The 14,283-nt window shown below is 44.3% G+C and overlaps 1 protein-coding gene across 1 annotated transcript in view; it reads left to right on the forward strand.

Annotated features, from left to right (window-relative positions):
* Positions 1-14,283, forward strand: part of LOC115126704 (high affinity cationic amino acid transporter 1-like) — a 100,672-nt gene that overhangs the window by 31,369 nt on the left and 55,020 nt on the right. Inside the window, exon 7 of the mRNA XM_065024020.1 lies at positions 7,679-7,901. Coding sequence (XP_064880092.1) covers positions 7,679-7,901 — 223 coding nt within the window. The remainder of the gene's footprint in view (positions 1-7,678; positions 7,902-14,283) is intronic.

Raw genomic sequence — 14,283 nt, forward strand, 5'->3', positions numbered from 1 at the left:
GTGGAGGTACTGAAACACACGTCGCTGGTGAAACCTCCACGGTCTTCAACTTACATCACCAGTGGAGGTACTGAAACACACGTCGCTGGTGAAACCTCCACGGTCTTCAACTTACATCACCAGTGGACTGACACACTCGTCGCTGGTGAAACCTCCACGGTCTTCAAATTACATCACCAGTGGAGGTACTGAAAAACACGTCGCTGGTGAAACCTCCACGGTCTTCAACTTACATCACCAGTGGAGGTACTGAAACACACGTCGCTGGTGAAACCTCCACGGTCTTCAACTTACATCACCAGTGGAGGTACTGAAACACACGTCGCTGGTGAAACCTCCACGGTCTTCAACTTACATCACCAGTGGAGGTACTGAAACACACGTCGCTGGTGAAATCTCCACGGTCGTCAAATTACATCACCAGTGGAGGTACTGAAACACACGTCGCTGGTGAAACCTCCACGGTCTTCAACTTACATCACCAGTGGAGGTACTGAAACACACGTCGCTGGTGAAACCTCCACGGTCTTCAAATTACATCACCAGTGGAGGTACTGAAACACACGTCGCTGGTGAATCCTCCACGGTCTTCAAATTACATCTAAAAGGGATTGTTCTTTCAATCGACACAACTTACTAAACCTTTTCAAAAGAGAAATAAAACGCTGTGAACATTTTCTACATTTCTGAGACATGTAAAATGAAGATGAATTGATTGCATATGTCTCCCACCCCCTGAGGTATTACTTGGTGGAAACACCTTCGGCAGCCATTACAGCTGGGAATCATTTGGAATATGATTCTACCAACTTGAATCAACTCTTAGGGAGACATTCAGTCTCTTCAGAACGTATTCTACCAACCTGAATCAACTCTTAGGGAGACATTCAGTCTCTTCAGAACGTATTCTACCAACCTGAATCAACTCTTAGGGAGACATTCAGTCTCTTCAGAACGTATTCTACCAACCTGAATCAACTCTTAGGGAGACATTCAGTCTCTTCAGAACGTATTCTACCAACCTGAATCAACTCTTAGGGAGACATTCAGTCTCTTCAGAACGTATTCTACCAACCTGAATCAACTCTTAGGGAGACATTCAGTCTCTTCAGAAAGAATTCGCACCCCTTCACATATTCTACAGTTTGTTGAGTTACAGCCTGAATGTAAAACATTGAGAGTTGTTGTGACTGACCTCCACACAATACCCCATTAGGTCAGAATGGAATTATATTTTTCTAAACATTACCAAATTAATAAAAGATTAACCATTATGTCAAAGTGGAATTATATTTTTCTAAACATTACCAAATTAATTAAAAAAAAAGAAAATCTGAAATGTCTTGAATCAAGTATTCAACCTCTTTGTTGTTATGGCCTAAATAAGTTCAGGAGTAAAAATGTGCTCAACAAGTCACGTAGTAAGTTGCAATAATCAAACATGATTTTTGAATGACGACTCTAATCTCAGTAGCCCACAAATACAATTATATCCAGGGTCCTCAGTGAAGCAGGGAATTTAAAACCGATTGTTCCACAAAGACGGTGTGGATAAGGGGGTGATTGAGGTCATGGGCTAAGCTGCTTGTCCAGTCAGACAGTCACAGGGTTTAGGGTTAGGGTTAAGGTTAGGGATAGGGTTTAGGGTTAGGAGGTTCTACAGGGGTCAGAGGTCATTGAGGTCATGGGCTAAGCTGCTTGTCCAGTCAGACAGTCACAGGGTTTAGGGTTGGGGTTAAGGTTAGGGATAGGGTTTAGGGTTAGGAGGTTCTACAGGGGTCAGAGGTCATTGAGGTCATGGGCTAAGCTGCTGTCCAGTCAGACAGTCACTACACATGTCCACTGCCTCTAAATCAGTTGAACCAGGCTGTTTGACCTGTGGACAGTGGATACGAAGAGTATTCAGACCCCTTTGGCTATTTCCACATTTTGTAACGTTACAAAATTACTATTTAAGTTTATTTTCCTCATCAATCTGCACACAATACCCCATGATGACAAAGGAAAAACAGGTTTTTATAATTTTTTGCAAAAGTATATAAAAAAAATGTATCTATCACATTTACATAACGATTCAGACCCTTTACTCAGTACTCTGTGCCTCGACACAATCCTGTCTCGGAGCACTATGGACAATCCCTTCAACCTAATAGCTTGGTTTTTGCTCTGACATGCACTGTCAACTGTAGGACCTTATATAGAGAGGTGTGGGACTTTCCAAATCATGTCCAATCAATTGAATTTACCACATGTGGACTCCAATCAAGTATTTTATTTATTTCACCTTTATTTAACCAGGTAGGCCAGTTGAGAACAAGTTCTCATGTACAACTGTGACCTGGCCGAGATAAAACGAAGCAGTTCGACACATACAACAACACAGAGTTACACATAAACAAACATACAGTCAATAATACAATAGAGCAATCTATATACAGTGTGTGCAAATTAGGTAAGAGAAGGGAGGTAAGGCAATAAATACACCATAGAGGATAATAATAATTACAATTTAGTCAATTAAACACTGGAGTGATTGATGTGCAGATGATGATGTGCAAGTAGAAATACTGGGGTGCAGAAGGATAAATAACAATATGGGGATGAGGCAGTTGGGCTATTTACAGATGGGCTATGTACAGGTACAGTGATCTGTAAGCTGCTCTGACAGCTGGTGCTTAAAGTTAGAGAGGGAGATATAAGTCTTCAGCTTCAGTGATTTTTGCAATTCGTTCCAATCATTGGCAGCAGAGAACTGGAAGGAAAGGGGGCCAAGGCCTTTGGGGAAGACCAGTGGAAATATACCTGCTGGAGAGCATGCTACAGGTCAGTGTTACTATGGTGACCAGTGAAATATACCTGCTGGAGAACGTGCTACAGGTGGGTGTTACTATGGTGACCAGTGAAATATACCTGCTGGAGAACGTGCTACAGGTGGTTGTTACTATGGTGACCAGTGAAATATACCTGCTGGAGAACGTGCTACAGGTGGTTGTTACTATGGTGACCAGTGAAATATACCTGCAGGAGAACGTGCTACAGGTGGTTGTTACTATGGTGACCAGTGAAATATACCTGGCTATGGTGACCAGTGAAATATACCTGCAGGAGAACGTGCTACAGGTGGGTGTTGCTATGGTTACCAGTGAAATAAACCTGCTGGAGAGCGTGCTACAGGTGGGTGTTGCTATGGTGACAAGTGAGCTGAGATAAGGCAGGGCTTTACCTAGCAGAGACTTATAGATGACCTGGAGCCAGTGGGTTTGGTGACAAATATGTGGTGAAGGCCCGTCAACGAGAGCATACAGGTCGCAGTGGTTGGTATATTGGTTCCTAACTGACTGAGTAAATTGGTTCCTGACTCGCAGGGGCTATTTGATGCTAATGCAGTACGCCACAGGATGTTTTTGTGCTGGTCGAGGGCAGTCAAGTCTGGGGTGAACCAAGGGCTATATCTGTTCTTAGTTCTATTTTTTGAATGGGGAATGCTTATTTAAGATGGTGAGGAAAGCATTTTTAAAGAGCAACCAGGCATCTTCTACTGATGGAATGAGGTCAATATCCTTCCAGGATACCCGGGACAGGTCGATTAGAAAGGCCTGCTCGCTGAAGTGTTTTAGGGAGCGTTTGACAGTGATGAGGGGTGGTCATTTGACCGCGGGCCCATTACGGACGCAGGCAATGAGACAGTGATCGCTGAGATCCTGGTTGAAGACAGCAGAGGTGTATTTAGAGGGCAAGTTGGTCAGGATGATATCTAAGAGGATGCCCATGGTTACGGATTTAGGGTTCTACCTGGTAGGTTCCTTGATCATTTGTGTGAGATTGAGGCTATCTAGTTTAGATTGTAGGACGGCCGGGGTGTTAAGCATGTCCCAGTTTAGGTCACCTAACAGTACGACCTCTGTATATAGAGAGGGGGCAATCAATTCACATATGGTGTCCAAGGCACAACAGGGGGCTGAAGGGGGTTAATAACAAGCGGCAACGGTGAGAGACTTGTTTCTGGATGGTGGATGTTTAGAAGTTTAAGCTCGAACTGTCAGACCTGGATAGTATGACAGAACTCTGCAGGCTGTCTCTGCAGTAGATTGGGCACAGACCTGGATAGTATGACAGAACTCTGCAGGCTGTCTCTGCAGTAGATTGGGCACAGACCTGGATAGTATGACAGAACTCTGCAGGCTGCAGCACAGACCTGGATAGTAAGACAGAACTCTGCAGGCTGTCTCTGCAGTAGATTGGGCACAGACCTGGATAGTATGACAGAACTCTGCAGGCTGTCTCTGCAGTAGATTGGGCACAGACCTGGATAGTATGACAGAACTCTGCAGGCTGTCTCTGCAGTAGATTGGGCACAGACCTGGATAGTATGACAGAACTCTGCAGGCTGTCTCTGCAGTAGATTGGGCACAGACCTGGATAGTATGACAGAACTCTGCAGGCTGTCTCTGCAGTAGATTGGCACAGACCTGGATAGTATGACAGACCTGGCACAGACCTGGATAGTATGACAGAACTCTGCAGGCTGTCTCTGCAGTAGATTGGGCACAGACCTGGATAGTATGACAGAACTCTGCAGGCTGTCTCTGCAGTAGATTGGGCACAGACCTGGATAGTATGACAGAACTCTGCAGGCTGTCTCTGCAGTAGATTGGGCACAGACCTGGATAGTATGACAGAACTCTGCAGGCTGTCTCTGCAGTAGATGGGGCACAGACCTGGATAGTATGACAGAACTCTGCAGGCTGTCTCTGCAGTAGATTGGGCTGGATAGTATGACAGAAGACCTGGATAGTATGACAGAACTCTGCAGGCTGTCTCTGCAGTAGATTGGGCACAGACCTGGATAGTATGACAGAACTCTGCAGGCTGTCTCTGCAGTAGATTGGGCACAGACCTGGATAGTATGACAGAACTCTGCAGGCTGTCTCTGCAGTAGATTGGGCACAGACCTGGATAGTATGACAGAACTCTGCAGGCTGTCTCTGCAGTAGATTGGGCACAGAGTATGACAGAACTCTGCAGGCTGTCTCTGCAGTAGATTGGGCACAGACCTGGATAGTATGACAGAACTCTGCAGGCTGTCTCTGCAGTAGATTGGGCACAGACCTGGATAGTATGACAGAACTCTGCAGGCTGTCTCTGCAGTAGATTGGGCACAGACCTGGATAGTATGACAGAACTCTGCAGGCTGTCTCTGCAGTAGATTGGGTACAGACCTGGATAGTATGACAGAACTCTGCAGGCTGTCTCTGCAGTAGATTGGGCACAGACCTGGATAGTATGACAGAACTCTGCAGGCTGTCTCTGCAGTAGATTGGGCACAGACCTGGATAGTATGACAGAACTCTGCAGGCTGTCTCTGCAGTAGATTGGGCACAGACCTGGATAGTATGACAGAACTCTGCAGGCTGTCTCTGCAGGCTGTCTCTAGATTGGGCACAGACCTGGATAGTATGACAGAACTCTGCAGGCTGTCTCTGCAGTGGGCACAGACCTGGATAGATTGGACAGAACTCTGCACAGACCTGGATAGTATGACAGAACTCTGCAGGCTGTCTCTGCAGTAGATTGGGCACAGACCTGGATAGTATGACAGAACTCTGCAGGCTGTCTCTGCAGTAGATTGGGCACAGACCTGGATAGTATGACAGAACTCTGCAGGCTGTCTCTGCAGCAGATTGCAACTCCGCCCCCTTTGGCATTTCTATCTTGTCGGAAAATGTTATAGTTAGGGATGGAAATGTCAGGATTTTTGGTGGCCTTCCTAAGCCAGGATTGAGACACGGCTAGAACATCTGGATTGATGGAGTGTGCTAAAGCAGTGGATAAAACAAACTTAGGGAGGTGGCTTCTTATGTTAACATGCATGAAACCAAGACTTTTACAGTTTCAGAAGTCAACAAAAGAGAGCGCCTGGGGAATAGAAGTGGTGCTGGGGGCTGCAGGGCCTGCATTAACCTCTTCATTACCAGGGGAACAGAGGAGGAGTAGGATAAGAACACGGCTAAAGGCTATAAGAACTGGTCGTCTAGTGCGCTCGGAACAGAGTGTAAGAAGAGCAGAATTCTCGACACGGAAGAATAGATTCAAGGCATAATGTTTAGACAAGGCTATGGCAGGATATAAGTACAGTGGAGGTAAACCTAAGCATTGAGTGACAATGAGAGAGGTTTTGTCTCTAGAAGCACCAGTTAAGCCAGGTGAGGTCACGCATGATTGGGGGTGGAATTAAAGGGCTAGGCATATTGGGCAGGGCTGGAGGCTCTACAGTGAAATAAGACAATCACTGACAAAAACACTAATAATAATCAGTAACCAAAACAGCAATAGGCATACTGGCATTAGGGCGAGGCATGTGTAGCCGAGTGATCATAGGGTCCAGTGAGTAGCAATAGCTGAGTCAGGGAGCCAATTCAGTAGTATGCTAGGCGAGCTGGAGACACAGCGATACAGACAGCGGGCAGATGGGCATCCAGGGATGGAAGAGTTTAAACCACCTCGAATGGTCGGCAGACCAGCTGCAGTGTGTGCAAACCTGGTCAAGAACTACAGGAAACGTATGATCTCTGTAATTGCAAACAAAGGTTTCTGTACCAAATATTACGTTCTGCTTTTCTGAAGTATCAAATACTTATGTCATGCAATAAAATGCAAATTAATTACTTAAAAATCATACAATGTGATCTTCTGGATTTTTGTTTTAGATTCCGTCTCTCACAGTTGAAGTGTACCTACGATAGAAATGACAGACCTCTACATGCTTTGTAAGTAGGAAAACCTGCAAATCGGCAGTGTATCAATTACTTGTTCTCCCCACTGTACATGAAATTAAATATACACGGGACGGGACAAGACCAAGACTTCTACGCCATCTTGGAATCTAAAGTCATAGAAACATCTCAAGGATGATCAATGGAAACAGGATGCACCTGAGCTCAATTTCAAGTCTCATAGCAAAGAATACCAAGCAAAACAATTATCCGGTTTTCACTTTGTTATTATGGGGTATCGTGAGTAGATTGCTGAGGATAAAAATATATAGATGTTAGAATAAGGCTGTAATGTCACAAAACGTGGAAGAAACAAAGATCTGAATACTTTCTGAATATTATTCAACACGACAACCTGGGGTTCAATCCCAAGCTGTGTCATTACCGGCCGTGACCAGCAGTCCCATAGGGCGGTGCACAATTGGCCCAGCATCGTCCGGTTTAGGGGAGGGTTTGGCCGGAGGGGCTTTACGTGGCTCATTGCGCTCTAGCGACTCCTTGGGTTGGCTGGGAAAGTGCAGGCTGACCTCGGTCGTCAGGTAAACGGTGCTTCCTCCGACACATTGGTGCAGCTTCCTGGCTAAGCGGATGGGTGATATTAAGAAGTACGGTTTGGTCATGTTTCGGAGAACGCATGACTCGACATACGCCTCTCCCGAGCACGTTGGGCAGTTGCAGAGATGAGACAAGATCAGAATCACGAAATTATATACATATTTTTTGAATATTATTCAAAATGATTATGGCTGCCCAAGGTGCTCCCACCAATAATTAATTCTGGGGTGTGAAGACGTCTTCATTCATTTAGAACATTAACTTTCTTTCTCTTTGAAATAGGTTGTGTAGATCTTGAGGAACCTTTGACATTTAACCCCTGACATCTGACCTCTAACCTCTGCCCCCAGGTGAGGAGGTGAAGAACCCTCAGAAGGCCATTCCCATAGGCATCGTGTCGTCTCTCCTCATCTGCTTCGTGGCCTACTTCGGAGTGTCTGCTGCTCTCACCATGATGATGCCCTACTACCTCCTAGACAACAACAGTCCTCTGCCCGCAGCCTTTAAATATGTAGGCTGGGAGGGAGCCACTTACGCTGTGGCTGTAGGGTCACTGTGTGCTCTGTCCACCAGGTTAGTACACATACTGTACATCTATGTATAGAAGGTGATTCAACACACACACCTAGCCTCACCTAGACAAACTAACCTGTATGTACACACACACCCTGCTGATGTGATCAGTGAGTTTAGCTCACACCACCAGGTGTGTGCGTGTGTGTGTCTCTTAGTGAGTATATATTTAACCATGGGGGTATTTGATTCCCCAGCTGTCTATTAATATCAGTAGAGAGATCTGTCATATTGTCCCATAAATCTAACCGGTATATCATGTTCATTATAAACTGGGTGGTTCGAGCCCTGAATGCTGATTGGCTAACAGACGTGGTATATCAAATCAATCAATCAAATGTATTTATAAAGCCCTTCTTACATCAGCTGATGTCACAAAGTGCTGTACAGAAACACAGCCTAAAACCCCAAACAGCAAGCAATGCTGGTGTAGAAGCACGTTGGCTAGGAAAAACTCCCTAGAAAGGCCAGAACCTAGGAATAAACCTAGAGAGGAACCAGGCTATGTGGGGTGGCCAGTCCTCTTCTGGCTGTGCCGGGTGGAGATTATAACAGAACATGGCCAAGATGTTCAAATGTTCATAAATGACCAGCATGGTCAAATAATAATAATCACAGGCAGAACAGTTGAAACTGGAGCAGCAGCACGGCCAGGTGGACTGGGGACAGCAAGGAGTCATCATGTCAGGTAGTCCTGAGGCATGGCTCAGGTCCTCCAAGAAAGAGAGAGAGAATTAGAGAGAGCAAACTTAAATTCACACAGGACACCGGATAGGACAGGAGAAGTACTCCAGATATAACAAACTGACACTAGCCCCCATAACACAAACTATTGCAGCATAAATACTGGTGGGCTGAGACAGGAGGGGTCAGGAGACACTGTGGCCCCGTCTGATGACAACCCCGGATAGGGCCAAACAGGCAGGATATACTGTATATCAGACCGTATACTACGGATATGACAAAACATGTAGTTTTCCTGCTCTAATTTCGTTGATAACCAGTTTATACAATAAGGCTCTCGGGGGTTTGTGATATATGGCCAATATACCACCTGCCCGTTAGCGGTTCTAAAGGCATTGAGTTGTAGACTTCTAATTTGATTCCCAGACGTTAGAAAGTGTTTCAAAAGGGTTCTTCGGCTGTCCCCATAGGAGAACCCTTGTTGGTTCCAGGAAGAACCATTTGGGTACCATGTAAAATGCTGTGTGAAAGGATTCTACATTGAAGCCAAAACAGCTCTACTTAAAACCAAAAAGGTTCTACCTGGAACCAACAAGTGTTCTGCAAAGGGTTCTTCTATGGGGACAGTCGAATAACCCTTTTAGGTTCTAGAGGTTCTACCTTTTTTTCCCTGAGGGTGTCGTTCCATTCCGTGTCTGTGATAAGATGTCTAAATGATTAGGGTCTTCTGATATTCCAAAATGAAATGTGTTTTATTTCAACCTTGATCTCTCTGTCTGAATTGCCTGTTTCGTGATTTTGAATTTGTCCCACGTAGGCATCCTATTCTCATTATAGTGCACTACATTGCACCAGGGTCCATAGGGCTTTATAGTGCACTACATTACACCAGGGTTCATAGGGCTTTATAGTGCACTACATTACACCAGGGTCCATAGGGCTTTATAGTGCACTACATTGCACCAGGGTCCATAGGGCTTTATAGTGCACTACATTGCACCAGGGTCCATAGGGGTCTTGTCTAAAGAAGTGAGCAATATAGGGAGTACGATGCCGTTTGGGATTGAGCCTCTAACTCTGTGTTTATGCATGAAGGAATATGAACTATTTAAAATGGTAATTGCTCTGACTAACACCCTTCATCACTATCGTAACCCCCGCCTGCTAACACTTTCAGTCCTGTGATTGGATGCCCCAGCCTTCAGTCAAATCTCAGCACCCTGCTCATACGTCGTAAGTGCGGGAAAATCACACCCCTTTGGAAATAAAAGTCCAATCAAACCAAAATGATCAAATGATACTGTCTTTCCAAAACTCCACCCATGGACCTTCAATCACTTGCAACAAATCAACAACAAAAAAAATGTACTCAAACCTTCCAAAAGAACATAAGCCTAAAACAATTACGAAATATGTATATTTATCTACTATTTGGAATCAATTGAATGTGTTAGCTGCTCTGTGATTAACTCCCAACGTGACTGGCCTGCGTGGCATTGCCTGTATTCTGTCTGTATGTGTCCGGCTGTCCAGCTGTGTGTGTGTGTCAGTTTGTGCATGTGTGTGTGTGTCAGTTTGTGCATGTGTGTGTGTGTCAGTTTGTGCATGTGTGTGTGTGATCGTCCATCTTGTGCCTGTATGTGTCTGTGTGTGTGCAGCCTGTTGGGAGCTATGTTCCCTATGCCTCGTGTGATCTGGGCCATGGCGAATGATGTTCTGCTGTTCAAGTACATAGCAGAGACAAGCCATAGCACCAAAACACCCCTAATCCCCACCCTCACCTCTGGCTCTATGGTCAGCCCTCTCACCAAAACACCCCTAATCCCCACCCTCACCTCTGGCTTTATGGTCAGCCCTCTCACCAAAACACCCCTAATCCCCACCCTCACCTCTGGCTCTATGGTCAGCCCTCTCACCAAAACACCCCTAATCCCCACCCTCACCTCTGGCTCTATGGTCAGCCCTCTCACCAAAACACCCCTAATCCCCACCCTCACCTCTGGCTCTATGGTCAGCCCTCTCACCAAAACACCCCTAATCCCCACCCTCACCTCTGGCTTTATGGTCAGCCCTCTCACCAAAACACCCCTAATCCCCACCCTCACCTCTGGCTCTATGGTCAGCCCTCTCACCAAAACACCCCTGATCCCCACCCTCACCTCTGGCTTTATGGTCAGCCCTCTCACCAAAACACCCCTAATCCCCACCCTCACCTCTGGCTTTATGGCCAGCCCTCTCACCAAAATACCATGGTACCATGGTTATCACTAACAACATGGTTATCACTAACAACATGGTTATCACTAACAACAGGGTTATCGCTAACAACATGGTTATCGCTAACAACATGGTTATCACTAACAACATGGTTATCACTAACAACATGGTTATCACTAACATGGTTATCACTAACACCATGGTTATCACTAACATGGTTATCACTAACACCATGGTTATCACTGACAACATGGTTATCACTAACAACAGGGTTATCGCTAACAACATGGTTATCGCTAACAACATGGTTATCGCTAACAACATGGTTATCACTAACAACATGGTTATCACTAACAACAAGGTTATCACTAACAACATGGTTATCACTAACAACATGGTTATCACTGACAACATGGTTATCACTAACAACATGGTTATCACTAACAACATGGTTATCACTAACAACATGGTTATCACTAACACCATGGTTATCGCTAACAACATGGTTATCACTAACAACATGGTTATCACTAACACCATGGTTATCACTAACAACATGGTTATCACCAATGGCATGGTATAGCTAACAACATGGTTATCGCTAACAACATGGTTATCACCAATGGCATGGTTATCGCTAACAACATGGTTATCACTAACAACATGGTTATCACTAACAACATGGTTATCACTGACAACATGGTTATCACTAACAACAAGGTTATCACTAACACCATGGTTATCGCTAACAACATGGTTATCACTGACAACATGGTTATCACTAACAACATGGTTATCACTAACAACATGGTTATCACTAACAACATGGTTATCACTAACACCATGGTTATCGCTAACAACATGGTTATCACTAACAACATGGTTATCACTAACACCATGGTTATCACTAACAACATGGTTATCACCAATGGCATGGTATAGCTAACAACATGGTTATCGCTAACAACATGGTTATCACCAATGGCATGGTATAGCTAACAACATGGTTATCACTAACAACATGGTTATCACTAACAACATGGTTATCACTAACAACATGGTTATCACTAACACCATGGTTATCGCTAACAATATGGTTATCACTAACAACATGGTTATCACTAACACCATGGTTATCACTAACAACATGGTTATCACTAACAACATGGTTATCACTAACAACATGGTTATCACTAACAGGGTTATCACTAACAACATGGTTATCACTAACAACATGGTTATCACTAACAGGGTTATCACTAACAACATGGTTATCACTAACAACATGGTTATCACTAACAGGGTTATCACTAACAACATGTTATCACTAACAGGGTTATCACTAACAACAAGGTTATCACTAACAACAGGGTTATCACTAACAACAGGGTTATCGCTAACACCATGGTATAGCTAACAACATGGTTATCACTAACAACATGGTTATCACTAACAACATGGTTATCACTAACAGGGTTATCACTAACAACATGGTTATCACTAACAACATGGTTATCACTAACAACATGGTTATCACCAATGGCATGGTTATCACTAACACCATGGTTATCACTGACAACATGGTTATCACAAACAACATGGTTATCACTAACAACATGGTTATCACTAACAACATGGTTATCACTAACAGGGTTATCACTAACAACATGGTTATCACTAACAACATGGTTATCACTAACAACATGGTTATCACCAATGGCATGGTTATCACTAACACCATGGTTATCACTGACAACATGGTTATCGCTAACAACATGGTTATCACTAACAACATGGTTATCACTAACAACATGGTTATCACTAACACCATGGTTATCACTGACAACATGGTTATCGCTAACAACATGGTTATCACTGACAACATGGTTATCACAAACAACAGGGTTATCGCTAACAACATGGTTATCGCTAACAACATGGTTATCACTAACAACATGGTTATCACTAACAACATGGTTATCACTGACAACATGGTTATCGCTAGCAACATGGTTATCGCTAGCAACATGGTTATCGCTAGCAACATGGTTATCGCTAGCAACATGGTTATCGCTAACAACAAGGTGGTACCCAGACAGAGGGACATCAATAACGGAAGCCAATATCATGATATGCTGAAACAGACTGGTACCCGCACTAGACACAAGAGGTTAATGTTGGAAGGGTCAGGTCTAGTAAGGGGACAACATTACAGCAACATTACATGGAGTTACATTACAGGGAGCTACATTACAGCTACATTACAGGGAGCTACATTACAGGGAGCTACATTACAGCTACATTACAGGGAGCTACAATACAGCTACATTACAGGGAGCTACATTACAGCAACATTACAGGGAGCTATATTACAGGGAGCTACATTACAGGGAGCTACATTACAGCTACATTACAGGGAGCTACATTACAGCTACATTACAGGGAGCTACGTTACAGCTAAACTACAGGGAGCTACATTACAGGGAGCTACATTACAGGGAGCTACATTACAGCTACATTACAGGGAGCTACATTACAGGGAGCTACATTACAGCTACATTACAGGGAGCTACGTTACAGCTACACTACAGGGAGCTACATTACAGGGAGCTACATTAAAGGGAGCTACATTACAGCCACATTACAGGGAGCTACGTTACAGCTACATTACAGGGAGCTACATTACAGCTACATTACAGGGAGCTACATTACAGCTACACTACAGGGAGCTACATTACAGCTACACTACAGGGAGCTACATTACAGGGAGCTACATTACAGCTACATTACAGGGAGCTACATTACAGCTACATTACAGGGAGCTACATTACAGGGAGCTACATTACAGCTACATTACAGGGAGCTACATTACAGGGAGCTACATTACAGGGAGCTACATTACAGGGAGCAACATTACAGCTACATTACAGGGAGCTACATTACAGGGAGCTAGATTACAGCTACATTACAGGGAGCTACATTACAGGGAGCTACATTACAGCAACATTACAGGGAGCAACATTACAGCTACATTACATGGAGCTACATTACAGCTACATTACAGGGAGCTACATTACAGGGAGCTACATTACAGCTACATTACAGGGAGCTACATTATAGGGAGCTACATTACAGCTACATTACAGGGAGCTACATTACAGCTACATTACAGGGAGCTACATTACAGCTACATTACAGGGAGCTACATTACAGGGAGCTACATTACAGGGAGCTACATTACAGCTACATTACAGGGAGCTGTGTTATAGGGAGCTACATTATATGGAGCAACATTACATGGAGCTATGTTACAGGGAGCTACATTACAGCTACATTACAGGGAGCTACATTACAGCTACATTACAGGGAGCTGTGTTACAGGGAGCTACATTACAGGGAGCTGTGTTACAGGGAGCTACATTACAGGGAGCTGTGTTACAGGGAGCTACATTACAGGGAGCTGTGTTACAGGGAGCTACAT

Source organism: Oncorhynchus nerka, linkage group LG10, assembly GCF_034236695.1.
Source record: "Oncorhynchus nerka isolate Pitt River linkage group LG10, Oner_Uvic_2.0, whole genome shotgun sequence".
Lineage (NCBI taxonomy): Eukaryota > Metazoa > Chordata > Actinopteri > Salmoniformes > Salmonidae > Oncorhynchus > Oncorhynchus nerka.